A 22,208-nucleotide genomic window follows, 5' to 3' on the forward strand; every position below is an offset into this window, starting at 1 on the left:
CTTCAAAGTCTAAAAAAAAGGATTTAGTATATAATTAAGTTTATTAATACTATTTATTAAGATCTTTGTAATTGTTTCATAACAACTATAATATTATTTAAAATAAAAATAATGTTTTTTTATATTTTTATTATACTATTTGAATTAATAGTTTATATTAATTTAAATATAAATTATGATTTAACTATATTAAAGTTAAACATGTAAAACAAATTTGTAAAATTATTTTTCAAAAAAAAAAGTTATTCATTAAAATATTTGTTCATTGTAAATTAGATTGTATATCAGGAAAAAGACTGGGATATTTTTCATAAACAATTTTTATAAATCTAAAAAAAACAATCAACCACTTTCATTTTTTTTTCAAGTTGTATCAAATCATAAACAATAGTATTTATACTACATAATCCAAGCGTATCAAAAACCATTCAAACTATACATAATCTATATTGAACCATAGTATAAATACTGCAAAACAAAAAGAAGGAAAAAAACAAAGAAAAAACAGATAATAAAAATAGAATTAAAAAAACAAAAAATTGTAATAGTACTTTTATTATACATTGAAATTATAAAAAGCGTTGTATTTATAGGAATGGTCTAATAATAGTTTTTTATATCTTGCTAAATTGAAATACTTAAGACGGATTTTTTTTAAGATCAACTGCAAAAGGGAGAGGATGGCAGCGGAAGTCAAGATAATAGTGATAGGGGACACCAACGTTGGTTTGTTAAAGATGATATATTTATGTATTAACATATTAACATATTTACATATCAATATATTAATATAATCATATAATCATATAATCATATTTTAACATATACAATGATATTAGACGTAAAAAGAAGAAAAAGAATAACAAGAAGGAAAGACGTGTCTGTTACTGACGTACACGACAAATGCGTTTCCTGAGACATATGTCCCGACAGTGTTTGACAATTACACTGCACCAATCAGTATTGATGGGCGGTCGATTCAAATGAATCTTTGGGATACATCCGGATCAGATGATCTTGATGAGATGCGACCAGTGAGTTATGCAGGGTCAGACTGTTTTATGATATGCTTTGCTGTGTCAGAAGAAGAATCATTTGAACGAATCAAGACAAAATGGGTTCCTGAGATAGTTGCGCATTGTGGTGTACCAAATCCACGAATAGTGATAGTAGGGACAAAGTCTGATATTCGAGACAATGCAAAGTCTGTTGATATTCTTGCAAAACAAGGAAAGCAATTAGTCAAGAAAGAGTCGATAGAGTCGATGGCAAATGAAGTGAATGCACTTGGATTCACTGAATGTTCCGCAGTCAACCAAAATGGGTTGAATGAAGCATTTGAGATGACAGCACGTGTTGCTCTTGGGATGGAAGACGGCAAAGAAAAGGACAAAGACAAGAAAGGAAAGAAAGACGACAAGAAAGACAAGAAGGCCCAAAAAGAAAAAGAAAAGAAAGAAAAAGAGGAGAAGAAGAAGCGCGAGAAAGAAGAGAAAAAGAAGGAGGGCAAAGGCGAAAAACACGGCCTTTTCGGCTTCTTGAAGAAGTGAGTATGGCTATCTATGTGACTTTAATTTTTGGTTTGTGTTCGTTGGGGGTTCGTTACTATCAAATTACTATAAATTATAGTTTTAAACCTATTTACAATGTATAGTTAATACATAAATTTTATTATAGTTTTGTTTTACTAATTCTAAACCAAATAAAGTTAAATATAGTATATTTATAATTAATAGTTTAATATTATTGATTATGAAAAAAAACTTTGAAACAAGTCTTCAATTAGACCAGGGCTGCAAACCGGATTCAACTGGTGGCTACCCGTGTTAATTTTTAAATATTTTCAGCCAGAATTTGTGTTTGGAACTATTATTTTTAATTCGTTGAATAAATTAATTAGGATTTGTCAGCCAGTAGTGATAAAAAAATGGCTAGCCACAAAATCGTTCAAACTATACACATTCTAAAATGATGGTAAAAAAGAAAACCATTTAAATAATGAGGAATAGAAAGTATAGTTTCATGTAGTTTTGAAAAACCATAACAAATCTCCAAGTTTTTTTAATAGTTTTAAAACATAGTAAATTAAATTAATGGTAATAGTTTGTCGTTTGTGTCAAACAAAAAATACTTAAGTAAATTATAGTAATAAATGATGATTTATGGGTCACAATACGAAAATGAAATAATTTCATAAACAAAAGTAAAATTTGAATAAGAATTAATTATTTAAAATTACTTACAACCTTTGAAGTTTCTCTGTTTTTATGTAGTGTCTTATTTTTGAAACTATATTATATAATAACTTTTATCAATGTGTATACTATTATTGTTTTTTCTTTTGAAAAAAAAACATGTATTCTATTGCTTTACTATATTCAACTATACTATATAAGAGTTATATTTTAATTTAAATTAACAATTAATAAACCAGATTAAGTTATCCTAATCGCCCGTTTTTTAAGTAATTTAATTTGAAATATTTCCAATATTTCATCATATTTTAGTATTTATTTAAACCACTTTTTGTTAACTTTATGTACAGAATGCTTCGTCAAAGACAGAACACACACAACCCCAACACAAGTACAACAACTGCACCAACCCCAACCAGTGTTTTAAGATTTGTTGCACCCCGAATGCAGACAACACAACCAACAAGAATAGCCACCCAAAGAGAAAGACAAATTACCTCAAACTCTCTTAATACCACAGTGGCAACAAGAAGAGGAGCAACACATGTCGATATGGATATACGCCAGCAACAAATGACTTCTAATGAATCCAGAAGAAACTCATAAACACATAACACACCACAACAACTCTCAAATACTCGGAGAAGAGATACAACTGATTACTTGCGTCATTTGAGATCCGGAGGTATGTTTGTTGAACAACCGCTCGTTGATAAAACAAGACAAAACTTTATTCAAAGAATATTATCCACACACAATTTACTTAATCATCAAACTCCAAACCCACTCGACTTACACCTTGTTATGCCAGAAGCCACTGACCTTGTTGAAATAAATCTAAACAACATTAAGAGATTAACGGGGTTTCAGATAAAAGACTTTGTTGAAATACATGAAATTTTTAGTAGTTTGATGTGTAGATTCTCTTTTGAAAATAACGGACATAATGTACGTGTTGCAACATGGTCTGATAAAAAGTATTCATCAGAACTTTTGAGACATTCAAAATCAAACAATTTAAAAACAAACGAAAAATTGTTGATTTTAATGACTCTATTACACACCAACAAATCTTATTTTGATATTTATTTGTGTTTGGGAATGAATAATAAATTCAAAGATCGAGATTGGAGCATCAATTCAGAACAATCATTATTGGTGACCACCAGAGCTGAATTAAGAGTGGAAAGGGCAATAGAAGATGCATTGAATTTATTCACAGATAACGCCAGAGAACATTTAATGGTAAAGTTGGAAAATACAACAGAAATAGTAAAAACGTTTGCAGAGACCTGTGAAGCTTCTTTTAGTGAATGGATTCCCAATTTTTAAAAAATGAAGGTTTGCAGTAGATGGTAGAGATCAAAGGGTTAACAACTCTTCAAAAATTGTTGGTGGGAGGCTGTGTTGGAATGGTGTGTTTTTTAGTCAAAAGATTAACAAGAGCGCACTAAAAAGTGAAACTTATTGCACTTCTCTGGGAATCGTTACAAAGCTGACAACGTGTATACCAGCTTCATTCCACGATGCAACTATTTTTAAAAATTTCAAAATGTGGTTGACTCAGCATAACGAATTTGTACTGGCTGACTCTGCGTATGGTTCAATTGAAAATGTAATTGGAATGTATAAATTCGACACAACTGATGATGAAATCACCCATGGTATAATAAAAATTCACAACAGCATAGTATCTTCTTTCAGAATTATAGTGGAAAACATGTTTGGGAGATTAGTTAGTTTATTTAAAATAATGCGAGAACCTTATTCGTTGAGTATAAACAAATATAACAATTTGACTACAATTTGTCATTGTTTATGTAACTAATATGTTCTTGCGTATCCATTAAGAGATGTTCATTTTTATTTAATTAATGAACGTTATTCTCTCCCAGGAGTAATAAGGCTATTATCTCCACGAGTCATAGAAGAACAACAAAGAATTGCTGAATTAATTCAAAACAATGATTGGACATTTGATGAAATAATTGGCTTCAAGTTTAGTATTTAAACGGGCGATTAGGATAACTTAATCTGGTTTATTAATTGTTAATTTAAATTAAAATATAACTCTTATATAGTATAGTTGAATATAGTAAAGCAATAGAATACATGTTTTTTTTTCAAAAGAAAAAACAATAATAGTATACACATTGATAAAAGTTATTATATAATATAGTTTCAAAAATAAGACACTACATAAAAACAGAGAAACTTCAAAGGTTGTAAGTAATTTTAAATAATTAATTCTTATTCAAATTTTACTTTTGTTTATGAAATTATTTCATTTTCGTATTGTGACCCATTATTTAGGGATAAGAAACACAGAAAACAAAAAGACAAAAAAATATGTTATACCATTTAATATTTTTGTTTCAAAAAAGTTAATTTCTGTAAAATTGTAATGTATCACAATCATCTTTATTTTGAATAATTTATATAACATAAATATGAACATTTAATTGTTTGAAATGTTGATTTTTTTCATCAACAAACATTACTTGTTTTTTATGTAATCATAACAATTAAAGGCACTTTGAGATGTTTTAATTAAATGTTTTCCAAAACGATGTACTACTGATAAAAGCAAGTAGATTGTTATTTGACATGTACTCGAAATACATATTTAAATAAATTACCCAAATCTAACACTTTTTGAATTTAAAATAAAAAAGAAAATGTTTATAATATTAAACATTAACAATTTGTTTTAAATAATAATTGATAATTCATTGTGAAACATTAAACACAATTTTTCTACGACCATTTAAATGTGTTTGGATAAAGTTAATACAAACAACTAATTATAATTAATATGTAATTTTTGAAATGACATAAATTGTTTTTGTGAGTCAAAACAAATTGTTAAATTTTGTACAAGTAGTTCCAAAGTTGTTAACAACTTGTATTGAATTTTAAATAAAAACTATTATCATGTTTTCATTGTCAAATGTGCTGTTTAGAACACAATCAAATGAACATAAAAACATATTTATTTGGTATTGTCCACCTTTGTAATGTAATGTCAATTTATATTTTTTTTCATTAATGAAACAACAAACTGTCAAATAAATTAATATGTGTTAAGATTTTGAGAAGTGTTAACTTAACAATTATTTTTGGGTTAACATCATAAAAATAGATTTTTGTTTTATTATTTTTTTGTGAACCAGTTGTTTTTTCCTTTAACCAAATTTATAAAAATAAAAACAAATTAAATAAAAAATCAACTTAAAATTGATGAAACGTAACTGTTTCGATAAACAGTTTATTGAAAAAAATAGTATGTTTATTGAGCGAAGATCATGAGAAAAAACGTGATACAATGACAACAACATGTGACAAACGAACGTTGTCGAAAATCTATATAAAAAACATTGTTGAAGATGTGAATACACAAAGTATTATAATTGATGACATTATAAATGAGAACTTGATAATAACACAAAACAACATTGACTTGTTTAAAGATGATATAAATAATATTAAACCGACTAAACAAAGTGTATTAAAATTGCGAGACGTTGAAGTAGATTTATATATAAACGATGTTGAATATAATACGAAAAATTCAATTGTCGATGAGATATATACCAATTATACTGATGTCAAATTTGAAATAATAATTGGTATGAAAAAAGAAGAATTCGAAGAATTTTATACTATTATCTCTTCAACAAAAGTTGTCTTTCATGGTGATATAATAACAAAAAGCCACATTTATGAGTGTGTTGGGTTAGAATCTCAGTTTGATGTTCAAAGATGTTCAAATATTTTGAGCTTAAAAGTGTTTTATTTGCCTTGATTGCATGGTTAAGGACCGGTATGGATTATTTGTTGTTGTTTGATTATCTTGATTTGGGACGATATAGTAAGTGGGTCGGTCAAAATCATAAAGGCGATGTCATAAATGGAAAAATTATCAACGAAGATGAAAGTCAGACAAAGTGCATCAAAAGAAATAGAAGTTGAATGTGCAAATACGTTTCATCACAAATTAAAAGGGGATTGCTTGTGTTTGGTAATTTGTCAGAGAAACGCTTCGTTGTACCAATACGCAACAATAAAGATGTAAATGTACCATTCGTTATTGGATTGTCTTTAAAACAGACCAAATTGTTTCCTCGGTTAATGAACACTATGCTAGCTGTAGATTCAAAGACACACCAATGTTGTACGAGATGGAAAATTATTATGAGAAAAGGTTCAAAAACATTGATAAAAAACAAAAATAAATATTCCCACAAAACAAAAACTTCTGCAAACAAATTTGAAATTAAAGTTAACAGAGCAGGTTTCATTGTTTATCAACAAGTAACGACAGTAAACATGTCGGATATTTCACTTTATAAAACAGGAGACACGACATTATTTTCTGATAGTTTTGTTTTAACTGATCTTGGTTATTTAAGTCATGAATCGGATAACGTTATTACACCTTTTTAAAAACGTCAAAAATGAAAAAGATCTAAATATAAAAAAGTGTGCAAACAATTCAACTCACTTCATACGTTGAGTAGAAAAATCGTAGAGAGTGTTTTGGCAGGTTTTCTACAATGTGGAGATTTTTTTAACAACCTTATTCATGGGACGATGATCTATATGAACACGTCATTCAATTTGTATGTGGACTGTACAACTTTGTTATAACCAAAGAGCACATTCAAACCATATTTTTAGACGTTGATCATGATAATATTTCTGTTATAGGAACTGACACAAAAGACGACGAAATAAACAAAAAATACTGTGATGTTGTAAAAGAGCGTGTTTCTGAATTTTGTGACACGATTGTACTTGGTATTAAATTAACAGATGAAGATGTTAAAAATGAATGTGTTTTTTAACTAATTTGTATTTAAAAGATCAAGTGGTCATAATTGATTCGTTGCTGTTGCCGAATATCAATTTTTTTAATGGAAACTGATCCATTTCACGTTTACAATATTTGTGAAAATTACAAATTTATTTGTGACAAAAAGTTTATTATTATACCTTATAATATCAAATATGGTAGTGGTCATTGGTTTACACTTGTTAACAAATTAGAATTGTTTGAAAATAAGTATGAATTTAATTGTTAATAAATGGATTCATTAATTTGTTTTACTAATGAAGTTAAATGGGACGGTTATAAAGTATTAAGCGAATTTAACTCATTTTAGATTAAAATGAAATGCTTTGATAACATTGGATTGCCAACCACTATAATTGAAATACCATGTCCACAACAAAAGCCTTTCACTAATGATTGTGGAAAATACACTTTGTGTTTTATTAATCATATTCTCAAATATGAATCAATTAATGTTGAAATAACTGAAATTGAATGCATTAAGTATATGGCAGATTATGAAAAAAAAAGAATGAAATTTTAATTTGAATGTGTTATTTTTGATGGCAATTATTACCAAATATTACCATTTAATGGTTAAATTAACACTAATTTTTATTTGGGTTTGATGTACTATTTTTTATTTATACAACTCTATTAATAGGGAAAAAATGGGTGTGTTAAATTAATACTGATCATTAAGTTAACACTTCTAAGTCACTTTATTTGTATTTTAGTTTTAATCATGCTAATATTTAAATTGAGAAACATATATAAAACCCTTTTTGTTTATTATTTTATACACCGTTTCATGTTTAATGAAATACAATGAAACAGTGATTACTTTAAGGTTTGAACAAGTTAAATTATATATCATGTTCTAACACAGAATGTAATTACAACATTTTTATTTTACTTCAATTCAAATAACATTTTCCTTTTATTTATTTATGCCATTCAACCTACACATGTTCTCAAAAACTAATTTTTTTCTTTAGTTTTTGGTTTAAACATTTAAATTTTTCTTATTTGTTTTTTCTGTAATAATTTTATTTTTATTACACTTTTGGTTTTATTATTTGAAAAAGCGAATAAAATGCAGTTTTCAGCATATTATTCAAAAACATTCCCAAAACAGCATATTTTTTAATTTTTATGACTATTTTCATTAAATTGAGCAAAAAATTCTTTTGTAAATAAAAGAGAGTTTCAATTATGATTTACCTTCTCGATAATTCGATTCGGATTTCATAGCTAGGAGTAGTCATTTGTCATAACCATCTCTTCGCCCCCATTGGTTTCATCCTCTGGGTTTTCGTTTTCGCTCTCGATTGAGTTTTATATTTCAAAAGAGGCTTTTCCATGACTCATGTAACTCATAAGGTCTTTCATGCATGTTATGACAACACTCTTCAGCATCTTGTTGTAGTCTACTTTAATTTTGAGCACTCTTTCGAGCCTTTCGACTGACAACTTGTTGATTAGCCCACTGATGGTTAGCACAACAGGTATGATCGTTACTGTTTTCAATTTTCTGGTTATTCTCAGTTTTTCGGCTAATATTGAGTATTTTGATATTTTTATAAATAGGCAGTGGATAGGTTTTCATCTTTTACAATCGTTACATCAATAACATACCCCTTCATGTTCTCATTGTTCTGCCAGTAAATGTCAGGCCTTCGGGCAAAGCTTGCTCTGTCATCACACAATATATTCATTTCGGCAATTAGGACGTTTACTTCACCATCATCTGTGAGGGTTTTAGGCGGCGTACCCAGATCCATCTCATTTGTGGAAAGCTTCAGCTTCTTGATCAAAGCCACATGGATCATTTTGCAGAGATAGTTGTGCCTGTCAATATGAAATTTCTTGGTCATTGGGCAGTTCAGTAATATGTGAGGTATGTTTGCCACCATGTTTTTGCAACAATAGCACTTTTCATCACCCTTATTCTTTGTGATTGCCAATTTTCTGTGACCAACAATGGTTGCATATCCTTGCATTCTGACGACTTGAATGAATGCATTCCTTTTGATGTTGCAGTTCTTCCATGCTCTGCCAGAGATCTCTCGATGGCACATTTGGTGGTTGAGCATCTTTGGGAGTATGCCAGCAGACTTCTTTGCCATCCACTGTTTCATGTAGTAGTCATTGATTTTTGACTCACATGCTCGAGAACTGTGATAATTGACTTATCTTTTGTGGCTTCGTTTTCAATGTACTCTTCAAGCTCTGTTTGTGTGATTTTCTTTTTGAGACAGTTGACCGCTCTTTTCATCAAATTGTCTGGTGCATCACGCGTGTGTTTGAGCAAATCAGCAATGTTGGAATCACTGTGCCAAACGTATTTCAGAAACACGCGGATCAGTTCTTTGCCACATTCATCTCTGCAACCTCTGAGACCATACCCCATGTCAAGTTGGTTGACATACAATCGGTATTTTGTCAAGTCTCTACCATTCAATTTGTGTTTTGTAAAGAACTTTCGGATTTTGAGGTCTAACATATCCAACTGACCTAATTTCCACGGCACAACGCTGTAGCCATACCTAAACTTCGCAATAATGTCGGCATTTATGGTACGGATGAAGTTCACAGCACTTAAATTCCTTTGCACTATCTTGTCCATGCACTCTTCAATTCCTTTGATAATTCTGGTACAATATGCGTTTGTGTCGACCTTTTGGTCGATTTCAACACCCAGATATTTGTAAGGATTGTTCACACTTACAATGGGAATATATTGCATATTTGTTGGGATTCTAATATTGCCATGAGCAGCAACACCACCCTTTGCAGCATTAATTTCCATCGCCATTGCACTGAACGACTCACATACAATTGTGTGTACTTGCTCCATTTGTGATTCTGATGATGCAAGCACTCTCAAGTCATCCATGTAAAATGTGTGCCCAAGCTCAATCGTCGTGTCAGCAAGTTTCAACTTGATTTTGACCGACTCGATGATCCTGTTTGGACTCTTTGATATAGAGTCTATCGAAATTACAAACAGGAGTGGCGAGAGTGAGTCACCTTGTAAAATACCATTTCTCACTTTTACATCTCCAACTACATCGCCATTATAAGTCAGTGAAATAGCCCATTTTGCCATCATTTCTTCCAGTATCAGTATGATTTCTTCTGGTATGTTGTAGTATTGAAGACACTTGATTAACCATTCGTGGTTTACACTGTCATAGGCTTTTCTGATGTCGTAATATGCTTCAAGGTATTTTTTGTTGCTTTTTTGAGTGCATCTTGGAATAGTATGTTCTGCAATAGTCCTTCTTTCGAAGCGTATGTGTACTTCTTGCACCCCAGTTGGTTATTCTCAGGTCTCTTTTCAATTGGATTGACATTCAATTGTTTTTCTATTTTCATCTTCAATATTGAAGTGAACACTTTCATAATGACATTGAGACACGTGATTAGACGATAATTGGCAGGATTTTTTGGATCGCCACCTTTCGGTATTAGTACCGTCCTACCCACCAGCATTTCGTTTGGAATCTCATCAGGGTATTTGTACCATCTTCTGAATAGTTTTAGCAATGCCTCATGCATGCAGGTACAATAGTAATGTAATAACCACTGATTTTGTCAATTCCGGGTGCTTTCCAATTGGCTATGCATTTCGTTGCCAGTGTCAGTTCTTCCATTGTGATGTTTTGTAGCTGACGATTTTTGCCATCATACTCCCATACTTGTTTGGTATATTGACATTGCTTGTTTACATCCTTAACATTTTCAAACAAGTCTGACCATAGTTCCATTGTTTGTGCGGTTGTTGGGAGTTCACAGTTTCTCTCACCTCTTTCTGCATTTCTTTTGTTGAACTGAAACCACTTTGAGTTTAATTTTATTCTTCTTGTTTCAGTTTTTTGAAACTCCATTTCATACAAGTGGCAGTTTCGAAGATATTTGAAATATGTGATTTTGTCTTTTGTTAATTGGATCACCATTTCATCACTACACTTATGCTTGTGAAGCAATTGACGAAGTTTTGTGTAGTTTTTAGTCTTGAGGAGATCTGTGTATTTGTTGATGACAGCCAGGAATTTTGCATCTCTGCTTACAGTGTTGAGTACACTTGTTTTTGTTTGCAGAAATTTACTCAATGCATGTGATACTGCATATATCGAATTTTGATACTGTTTTATTGTGTCTATTACTCGGTGAATCTCATTGTTAATATATTGCATCAGTTTTGATATCACCTTTGTATTATTGTAATAGTTCACATATGCAGTCTCAGAATGGTCTTTAGCCATTTCGTCGTTCAATATCTCGCGGAACTTGGCAAAGTCAATTTCTTTGTTGTTATGTATTTTGATGACTTTTCTAACTTGTATTTTTTAAGTAGTTCCTTGTCATTCAGCACACTTTTGAGGTATTCAGTAGCATCATGTTTATGTTTGTTTGTGAGATAGTTGCTCATCTTGATAAGATTCTTGAGCATGTTGGGATTGTGAACTTGACATTGAGATTTTTTAGTATTTCTATACTTTCATCTTGTGAGAGTTTTTTCAATAATTTACTATCAAATTTTTTTAGCGCATATACAATCATTCTTTCTTTCAGTCTCTGACTCATAACGTGATCTGTGGGTTCTGTTGATGTTGTATTGTCGGATTGTGTTGCAATTGTAATGGTGATGTCGTACTCCGGTTCGGGGTTGTGTCCGTTTGTACTATATTGATCACTTGTTTAACTGCACCCGCCACGACATTCATTCTGGTCTCCAACTGACCGGTCGCAATCCCGTTTTTTTGGACGACTGCACCTATGTTGTTGATCACTCGACTTTGTTGTGTCAAGGCTGCTCCAATATTGTTTTTGAGTGCCATGAGACCATTTCCCATGTTATGTTGCACACTCTCTACACTTTGTATTTTTTGGTTGAGCAGTAATTGGTTACTTACAGCTGTTTGTTCTAATTGTGTAACCTTTCCTTCAACATAGCTTGTAATTAGTTGTTTGTCGGCGTTTCTTTCTTGTTCAGTGATGTTTCTTTGAACGTGAGTTGCTGCTCGACAATTGTTCTACTTTTGTCCATGCCCTTTCTAATAGCATCTACCGTTTTATTGGCAACATTTTCTACATCTTTCAATTCGTTGCTTATTTGGCTTATCTTTTCTTTGAAACCAAGTTTTGTTGTAGAAAAATCGTCTTCTATTCGATCTAGTCTTTTGTCCACACCACGCTCATGTTTTTCAAATCTGGTTCTTAAGTCGTGGTTTAGTGTTGTTACTACACCCTTGATATGATCTGTAAGATTGGGCGAGTTGAGGATTTGTTTGACTATATCATCTACTTTCTAATGGGGCTTGCTTTTCACTGTTTTCTCAAGGTTAACAATTTTTTGTTCCATTTGTGTTTGTGTTTGTTGGATTTCTTTGAGTGTCTTGTCGAAGTCATTTAACCTGTCAGTTAGCATCCTTTTCAAGTCGTTGATGCATTTCTCGTATTGATCAGGTTGTTTGGGATTGTCATTGTGTGGTATTATGATGATTTCCTTTTCATCAGTCGACTTCTTAGGAGCAATTTCATTTGCTTTTTGGGGCTTTTTGCACTTTTCTCTCCAATTTTCATTCCTGGCTTTATTGGCTTTTTGAGACAATCGACTTTGCTTTGATTTTGTATATTTTAGTTTCCGGTTATCAACTCCTTTAGTTCTGGTTGCTGAGGTTGTGTGGCTCTTAGTTTGACATTTGGGGTCCTCCCCACATGAAACCGTCACCTGACTAACTTCACTACCCTTATTCGTGGGAGAAATGGAAGGCGAATACTTCATTGGCTGACCTTGCAGGGCCTCGGTATTCTGTTGTAGGTTACTTAGGTACTCTGATCGCAGCTCCATCAATTTTTTGAAAGTTGTTGATCCTTTCTTTCTAAACGATCTCATCGTCTTCGTTGTTGTGTCTAGGTATATTACATCTAGAAATGGAAGCACAACAAACGGAAGGTAACTGAACGATGCAACATTGAGCTTCCCTTTGTCCATCATCAACTCTACCTTGGATAAATTGAGTGAGCGTGACTTGAATCTGTTGATGAACTCCGCCCGTCCACTTCTTAAGTTGAAAATGAACAATTTTTTACCTTGGCGGGGGTAGGGATCGAACCACTTGTCCTTTTTAAAATCTTTATTATCGACGACCAAACGGTCGGAAAATTTTTTTACATCAAAAAGAGGGTTCTCGCTCATGTTTGTATGGATCTGGCTGTTTTTAAAAACAAAAGAGTAGCAAAAAATTTATTTATAAATTATTGTTTATAAATTATTTTTAAAAAAATAATAAATACACCTTTTTATTTCAATTAATCACAAATGTTCTGATGTTGTCAAAATACATGTGTTTATTGTTGTATGTTGTGATATTAAAAAATAAAACAATTATTAATTGTATGTTATATCTCATTGATATGTAATTATTAACAATAAGTTACAAAATTATCATTATGAACATTGACGTAGTTAAACAATGAAATAAGTAACAATTGATAATATTTGACTTTTCTTCGTTTAAACAAAATGTCACATCTATAACACATACGTTACAATCAATATTTGAAAATAACAATCTCATTAACAGTCATCATTCAACTTAAAATAATAATAAACTATACATGTATCTTAACAATTATGTATGTTCGTTATTAATTTATTTGAACGTTTTAATGTGTTGATAACTTTGTTGTGTAAATAATTGAAAACATTATTTACTTTGGATTAATATTATTTGTTTTTATCACAGTTTACTTTAATAACCATTTTTACAAAATTTGACAAAAATGCATTTTTGATCATAATTTGGATTTTTGAAAAAAAACAAAAAAATTCAAAGTTTGGGGTTTTTTTATTTATTTTTTTTTCGAACTTGATTCAGTTTTACAGTTTATGATTTTGTTTCTTAATAATTTTGTTTGAATAAATTAATCCCAAAAGTGGAGATAAAGCTATTAAAAATTATTAAATTCTTAAATGTGGTTTTTTTCAGTTTAAAAAAAATAGAAAAAAACTTCAGTTCACAAACTGCGAAGCACTAAGGTATACCATTTTTTCTTTTTCAAAAAACGATTATTTAATTGAGGTTTGCAGCCCTGAATTAGACTAATTTTATTTAAATGGTTCACGTCAATGGTTTAAAAACCAATAATAATAGTAAACAGTGGGTTAAATTAAAAAAAAATAAAATGGTTAAATAGAATAATATTTAAATTATTATTAATTCCATTGTTTTATGTAAGACTTGAATCATGAAAAATAACACCAAAACACATGTTAAGTATTGTTTTGTATATTTCAATGTGTTTGTCTCGTTGAGTTCAAACACTTTAAAGCATACACCGCCTCATTCAGAAACATTCGTGTTACTTCATTTTTATTATAAACACGCTAAATTAGAAGTATTTCCTATCGTGATGGAAAAATACTGTTTTTAACTTAACCAAATAATAATATCCATAAAAACGAATTCAACGAAACGAAATATAACCAAAATTTTCAAGAGTGGGATTTGTTAAGAATTTCCGTTTGATTTTGGCCAATAAAACGTGGACCCACTTGATAAAGAGCGAGTCTTGTTATCTGGGTTTGTTCTCAAGAAATGCTCAAACAATAGAGAACAACAAAAAACGATAATTACACACTCTGGGGAAATCAGACTGTATTTATAAATGAATTGAATTTGAACTGTTATTATTACTATATATGATAAATTTTAATTAATTATATTGTTTGTTATCACATCAAAATGTTAATGTTGATCATGATTGTGTGATAGTTTATAATTACAGTAAGAGGAAATAGAAGGATGCTCGTTACTATTGGTTATTAATACTAATTAACCAATAAAATTTATAAAAACCAAAATAAATTTAATTTTAGATTAGCATCCCTCTATTTCCTCCTACTGTATCTCTACTTTTTCATATCTTTCTTATTTTTTATATAGCGTGTTTCGTTTTTCGTCTTGCTTTTTATTATTCAATTTTTTATATAAACTTGATTCCAAAAAAGCAATTAATTAGTTCACGTTAGAGTTCTAATTTTTATTATAATTGAACTATAATTTTTACCAATTAACCCCAATTTATGGTTTAATTTAAACTTGTCATACTATATAGTTTTATTATTAATTCTCATAATTAAGTATAAAACAATAATAAATTATAGTAAAAATATAATAAGTAAATTAAAAGTTATGAATATTAGTATAATAATAATAAAATATATTAAAAAGGAGAAATAACAGAAATCAAGTCACTCAACGTGTGAAGAAGGTCTTTTCTTACACAAGCAACACTGACAAGTGTTCTGACAGACAGGGCACCCATCCTTCTCCATAATCTTTAAAGCTTCACCGTTGACACATCTTGGGCAGAACCTATGTTTTTCATTCTTAGGACATAAGTAAACGATATCTCTTTTTTGGCGACATTTATGACATGATACCTTTGTAGCTGTTTTTAATGTTGTGGTTTCGATTTTCGAAGTTGTCTTTTTCTCAGTCTTGATTGGCTCTTTCTCGACGAATTCTTTTGGGACAACTCCTTTTGTTTTTTGATATTTCTGAGAATTAACGACATTTATAGTTAATGTTTCCATTTTCATGTCTTTGAGGGGAGTCGTTAATGGGACTTTGCAAGGCCCACAAAAATTGTCAATTTTGGTCCCACGAGCATTCAACCCATCTCGAATTGATTGGATCAAATCTTTTAATGTGTCCGTGTCGGGATGATTGACTACAAAATCTCCAGATTGAGGATTCGTGATTTTTAGAGTGATGAAATTCAAATTCGTGCTAGTCATGTCTGCTTTTAGAGTTTTTGTCTTTTCGTTTTTATCTGATTTTTAAGTTCTTTTTTTTCACTTTTTAAGTTATAATCGGGTATTATTCTTTTTTATTTTGTTATTATTATATTTAGTTATTTTTTTATCATTTTTTTGAGTAAGTTATATTTTTTAATTAATTAACTTTCAAATTATATATTTTTTATATTGTTGTTTATTAATAATATATTTTAACTAAAATATAATATTTTTTATTACACAATTATTTTAATCAAAAATTTATTAAAAAAGTAAATAAGTTTACTGATAAAAATATTCTAAAAACAATGAACATATTACACATTTGAAAAGTAACTTAAATATTTTATAGTTAGTTAACCATATACCCTGTTAAGTAACTGAACTATAGTTGACTTACAAACTATATTTTAACTAATTTAAATATAATAAATATATGGTTTTATTAATTATAATTATAACAATTATATAAAATAATTTAAATTAACTATAATATATAATGATAATTAATAAAACCATATATTTATTATATTTAAATTAGTTAAAATATAGTTTGTAAGTCAACTATAGTTCAGTTACTTAACAGGGTATATAATTAACTAACTATAAGATATTTAGGTTACTTCTCAATTATTTTACAATTTTTAATAATATATTTTACTATAATTATTATTACTATTATTTTAATAACATATAATAACAAATACTAAAAAGTATAATACCGAAGTATAGTAAAAATACTAATATTATAATAGTAAAATATAACTAACGAGTATAAAGACGAAATCAACTCGAAATTCTGCAAACAAAAACTTAAAAAGCAAATGATCAAATTTCTACTCGTAGTGAATCGACAAGGGAAAGTTCGCCTTCACAAATGGTACACCTCTCACTCATTAAAAGAACGTGAACGTATAATTCGTGAAGTTTCAAATTTGATCTTAAAACGCACCACCACCGTCTCAAATTTTGCGGAGTGGAGAGATTCCACTTTGGTTTATCGAAGGTTTCTTAATAGTAAATTATTAATAAAAATCACCACCATTAATAGTATAAATTGATAGTACATTTAATTAATAAATAGATACGCAAATTTGTACTTTGTGACGTGTGTGGACAAGACGGACAACGAACTTCTAGCTTTAGAAACTATTCATAGATACGTTGTAATCCTTGACAAGTACTTCGGATCAGTCTCGGAAATCGATATCATTTTCGACTTCGCTCGCGCGTACGTCGTCTTGGACGAAGTTATTAATGCAGGTGAACTGATCGAGGCGGGCCCACAAATCGTGTTGAACGAAATCGAACAACAAGACGAACTCCATCGTTCCGACTTAGCTAAGAGATAACTTTTTTGTTTGAGTTTACTATAAAATAGCATCTAATTACTATATTTTTTACTATTACAAGTACTATATATATATTAGTATAAATATTATAAAATATACAATTATAGATGAAAGAGATAATAACGTTCATTATTGCACAAAAATCAGTCCAAATTGTGAGCAGCAAAGTCTAGTAAGGTATACTATCATGATTATATATAAATAGTAACTTATAGAATAAATTAATATAATACTAAAAAAATATGATTCAATAAATAAAGAATTTATGAAGTGGAGACAATCACGACAGAAACGAATCGGAACAATATATATATAAGAAACAGTTTGTTCAGTTTTTTTTCGACTTTTTTGAATAGTTTTTCTGTGTGAAAGAATAGTATGAGATACTACTCATCCAAAACTATAAGTAATTAACAAGTCAAGTACTCAACTGGAAATGATAGAGTGATGGGAAATACCCAAACGCCACGCGTTTATAACGAGTATCAGTCCCCGTCATACAAAGACGTTCTTAAGACGTGTCTAGCGACATTTCCGATGACGACTATAAACAACTTGTACCTTTCAAATGTCCTCTTTGGACAGATTCCAAAGCCTTTCACGCAACGGATCTTCTCTTTGTTTCCTACGAACATTCCATTTCAGATGGTAGTTGCGTTAGTATATATCTTCATGGTCTCCCCAAGACACACGCGAGCGGTATTTATCACGGACTTGTACTTAGGAAGTACTCGGAAACTGTCCCAAGACCAAATCAATCGGTTCTTCTACGACTTGACTGTCGAGACCAACTCGAACGTCGACCTCATCAAAATTTTACATGACTTTCGAATCACAATATCCCCTTTGGGATGTACAGACACCGATATCATTAACTATTTGACTACTCAACTCACAGTCACACACTACACGAACTGCCAAATCTTCACGTGGATCTGCGAAGGTGGGAAAATGCCAAGAGCGGGACATCCTTTAATCGACCCCGAGAGAACTATCAACGACTTGTTACTCATCTGGAACGTCAGAAAACCAGCAGATAAGAATGAGACAAAGATCTCAAAGATCTCAACGACAATCGTCTCGAGCTATTCGACAGAGGAGAGTGTGTGTCAATTCAATGAGAGGAGTATAAAACAGTTGACGCAAATATACTATGCATTACGTCCTTTGAAGTTCTCTGAGAAAGGGGTATCCGTCGATTTAATTATGATGTTACTCTCGCCGACTATTAAAAAGGCTATTTTGGTTCCTTTAACTCAATTGATCACTACAAAAGGGTTACACGACAACTACAAGACTTTTTTCATAGCACTGGCGTTCACGTGCAAAGATACGACCGACGAGAAATTCAAATTTATTCGAGAAGTCCTCAACCCCCCGGTCATAGGCACTTCAGTTGAGTTAAAAAGTGACTTAAAGAGTGAATTACAGGTAACTCAAACACTTCAAAAGAAGACAGTCGACTTGAACTTTGTGATGCCATTCATCGACGCGTTTTGTACGTTCTCGTCGACTATTAAAGAGTCGATTGGAGACGATAGAGAGCCCACCGATGCGAAAGAATCTGTCAAGGACTTCATTCTGCGACTTGTTTCGAAGTTGGGCGAGTACTTTGCATACACCGACTTTGAGAACTCGATGAAAGGAGATGCTGGGATTAACATGGAGATCGAGCAGATGAGTCAGGCGATGTCTGTTCTTCACGGCGGGTTACCTAAAAAGATTGAGACGGAGGCGCAGGTGTTTAAGATATATATCAACATGTATGATGTAGCGAAGATGCGAGCGGGGGAGAGAGTAGTGGTGATACCTGCGAATTGGTTTTCGAAGTGGATGATCATGTTAAACTCGAAGACGCGGGAGCCTTTAGGGCGGATTGACTTCACCTCGATAGTCGACGAGAAGATTCCGATGGCTTTAAAAGAGTCAGTGAAGGAGAGTGATGTTGTTGCGTTACACCCTGAAGTGTTTTCAGCGATTGACACGTGGTACAAACATGAAGGGGCGTTCATAGAGAGACGACTGTATTTAGACGAAGAGAACAAAGTCAAAGTCGAGTTGTTTCCTTTGAGACTTCAAGCGTTTTCGCACTTGAAAGGGGCGCTGACAATTCCAGTAAGGAATTTAAATGCGTATGCGGCGTATAACGATTTTATCGTCATCTCGAAGTACGCAAGTCTCGTTGAATTACACAAAGCGCTGTGCATTCGATTTAAAGTGCCATTTAATAAGGCAAGAATACTCATGTTTGACGCGAATAAGACGCCTCTTATAGTCCAATTAGGCGAAGGAATGCTAGTAAAGGAGTACTTCAAAGACCTCGACTTTGTCTGTTTACAGTCGGTCAGTGTGAAATTGGAAGCGCAAAATGTGGATACAGAAACGCCGATTGGAGTCTCTGGAGGAGAGGTGGGCTTTTATAACGAAGGCAACACGTGTTATATCAATTCAGTGATACAAGTCTTGGCACACACCCCACTCTTTGCACTCTATTTCTTGTCGAATGAGGTAAAGAAGGACTTAATCAATGGTCCTCTGTATTCAGTAGGTCTTGGATTCTCTAATTTGCTGTATAAAATGTGGAAACCGACACGAGAACCGACCGTCATTTCGATGAGTCAATATAGAGAAACGATGATCAACGCGACTTCGAAATTCAATGACAAAGAACAGCACGACGCGATGGAGTATTTGTGTTATATGTTACTCTATCTGCACGACTCGGTGAATAGACGGAGGAACCCAAATTATATTGAAATGCACTCACAACAACTGCAACGAGAGAAACAACAGAATCAGCGAGTTGCAGACAGCGCAGAACATCAGAAGATGTTGAATGAGAATCACTCACAAGTCTCAGAGAATACGACGACAAAAACGAACGAAGAACTTAAAGACAAATCATCGAAGGATTCAACAGGTGCTAAAGAGGCGGAGGACATCATTGCGAAAGACTTAGTAGCAGGCGTGTTAAAGGAACAACCCAATGACGATCAACGTCCTCTCCAAAGTCCTTTAGAAAGTCCTCCAAATAAAGAAGAAGTCATTAAAGAACGTCTGAAAGAGCGAATGGATGAAGAGAAGAGCTGGAATGACTTTACTGAAGTGAATGAGTCTATAATTAGTGAGACGACGACAGTAATGCTTAAGAACGAAATCTGCTGTAGTGTCTGCCAAACAAAGAAAGTCAACTTTGAACCGACGAACGCACTGAGCATCCCATTGACAAGCGAAATGTATCGAACCGTCGAGTTTATAGTAGTTGGCATGGATGGGCAGTTACCGATCAAATACTCCTTACGACTTCCCCCAGAGACGTTACTGAAAGAAGTCAAAGCACAGATAGCGACACTCAGCGGAGTGCAGACGACACATTTGGTCTTCACGGATGCGCCGGGGGGAGTTGTGAAAGACATCTTGAAAGATTCGATGTCGATGCGGGAGTTACCGAAGACAGTCAAAGTGTTTGAAGTTGAACGGGTCAATACAGTTAATCCACAAGAGAAGTGCATCAACTCTGTAGTGACGAAAAGAGTCAAGAAGAACGCAGGGAACTTGTTTGGGACGGAGATGGAGGAAGTCACGATACCGTCGAGCTCGCTCACTCCGTTGATCGATGCTGACAATGAAAGAGATCCGGACGGTGTTGTTATAGTCAACTGCATCAACAGAATCTCTTCGGAGAACGCCGTTTACTTTGTACACAAATTTACTGGACGAGTCGTCTCCGTCCCGTTCCTCTTGACGTTGTCGTATAAAGATTTGACAGTGAAGAATATCGAAAAGGTCATCTTAAGGCACTTGAGACTGGCTATGAGAAAAGTGAATGAGAAGACAGAGACACAGAAAGGGGACGAGACTACCTCTCAAGTACCACAAAGAGGAAATGAAGACACTTCACAGATTACACAACTGGACTCGTTCTGTGTCGAAGACATGAAAGAGGAGGAATTGCCGTTCGACTTACACGTCACCTCTTATGATGGGAAGAACTGTTACTTGTGTTCGTGGGAGAAGGGGTGTATCGGGTGTAAGTTAACACAAGACATATTAGACAAGTACGACTTCAGTAAATTCACTTTCACCGTCTGCATCGATTGGAAGAAGGACAACACTATAAGATATGACCAGTTTGTTTCCATTACTAGTATAAATACTATCATTATATGGTATTCTCTATCATACTTTTATTACTAGTATTAATACTATTATTATATGGTATTATACATAAATAGTATTTTTATTATGATTAATAGTAGTGATACTATTAATTTTACTATTGTTATATTACTAGTATTTTTTAACTAGTAATATAATACCAATAGTCTAAGTATGAAACAAGAAGGTAGAAGAGAGAGTAACACACAGATCAATTGCAGATGTCATGTTACGAGACCCATCTGTTGAAAGGAATCGCCAAATCGAACGACTTCCGATAGACATCAAAGACTGTTTTGCACTGTTCACATCGCCGGAAGAGTTGGGGATAGAGAACGGATGGTTCTGTCCACATTGCAAAGCAATGCAAGTGGCGAAGAAACGGATAGTCATTGATTCGTTGCCGATTTATCTCATCGTCCATCTGAACAGATTCACCGAAGTTGCAGGGAGCTGGTCGAAGAGAATGACCGATGTCAAATACCCATTAAAAGGATTTTCCATTCAGAAGTATTTGGATTCCTCAGTCAAATGTGACGAAAATGACGTCTACGATTTGTTTGGCGTCATCAATCACAATGGGACACTTGTGGCGGGACATTATACTGCAATGTGTACTTCACAAGATGGAAGATGGCTCAAATTCGATGACAAAACCGTCTCCCAAATACATGAAAACGCCGTTGTCAATGAGAACGCTTATATACTCTTTTACATGAGACGAAATGCAGACGTCGGTGAGGTCATGCGAAAGTTTAATTTTAACGCAAACATGGACTTACTTAACCAGAGCTGTGTCATCGTCTAATTAATTACTGTGGAATTGATTTGATCTGTTGCAACCTTAAGAAAAT

At 32.4% G+C, this 22,208-nt stretch overlaps 4 protein-coding genes across 4 annotated transcripts; 3 read left to right on the top strand and 1 right to left on the bottom strand.

The window, feature by feature from the left end:
• Positions 1-680: 680 nt before the first annotated feature.
• On the top strand, positions 681-1,550 carry EIN_340620 (Rho GTPase, putative; the record flags this gene model as incomplete). Its single annotated transcript, XM_004261447.1, has 2 exons — positions 681-726; positions 871-1,550. 2 exons carry the CDS (start codon positions 681-683, stop codon positions 1,548-1,550), a joined length of 726 nt encoding a protein of 241 aa, XP_004261495.1.
• Positions 1,551-15,295: 13,745 nt separating this feature from the next.
• On the bottom strand, positions 15,296-15,844 carry EIN_340630 (hypothetical protein; the record flags this gene model as incomplete). The annotated part of the gene is made up of 1 exon (XM_004261448.1): positions 15,296-15,844. The coding sequence occupies one exon, from the start codon at positions 15,842-15,844 to the stop codon at positions 15,296-15,298; it is 549 nt and encodes a 182-aa protein (XP_004261496.1).
• Positions 15,845-16,668: 824 nt separating this feature from the next.
• EIN_340640 (AP-1 complex subunit sigma-1A, putative) lies at positions 16,669-17,196 on the top strand (the record flags this gene model as incomplete). Its single annotated transcript, XM_004261449.1, has 2 exons — positions 16,669-16,850; positions 16,929-17,196. The coding sequence occupies 2 exons, from the start codon at positions 16,669-16,671 to the stop codon at positions 17,194-17,196; spliced, it is 450 nt and encodes a 149-aa protein (XP_004261497.1).
• Positions 17,197-17,643: 447 nt separating this feature from the next.
• EIN_340650 (hypothetical protein) lies at positions 17,644-22,162 on the top strand (the record flags this gene model as incomplete). The annotated part of the gene is made up of 2 exons (XM_004261450.1): positions 17,644-21,326; positions 21,565-22,162. The coding sequence occupies 2 exons, from the start codon at positions 17,644-17,646 to the stop codon at positions 22,160-22,162; spliced, it is 4,281 nt and encodes a 1,426-aa protein (XP_004261498.1).
• Positions 22,163-22,208: the final 46 nt, after the last annotated feature.

The sequence above is a fragment of the Entamoeba invadens genome (genome assembly GCF_000330505.1).
Source record: "Entamoeba invadens IP1 unplaced genomic scaffold scaff_1105074726325, whole genome shotgun sequence".
Classification (NCBI taxonomy): Eukaryota; Evosea; order Mastigamoebida; family Endamoebidae; genus Entamoeba; species Entamoeba invadens.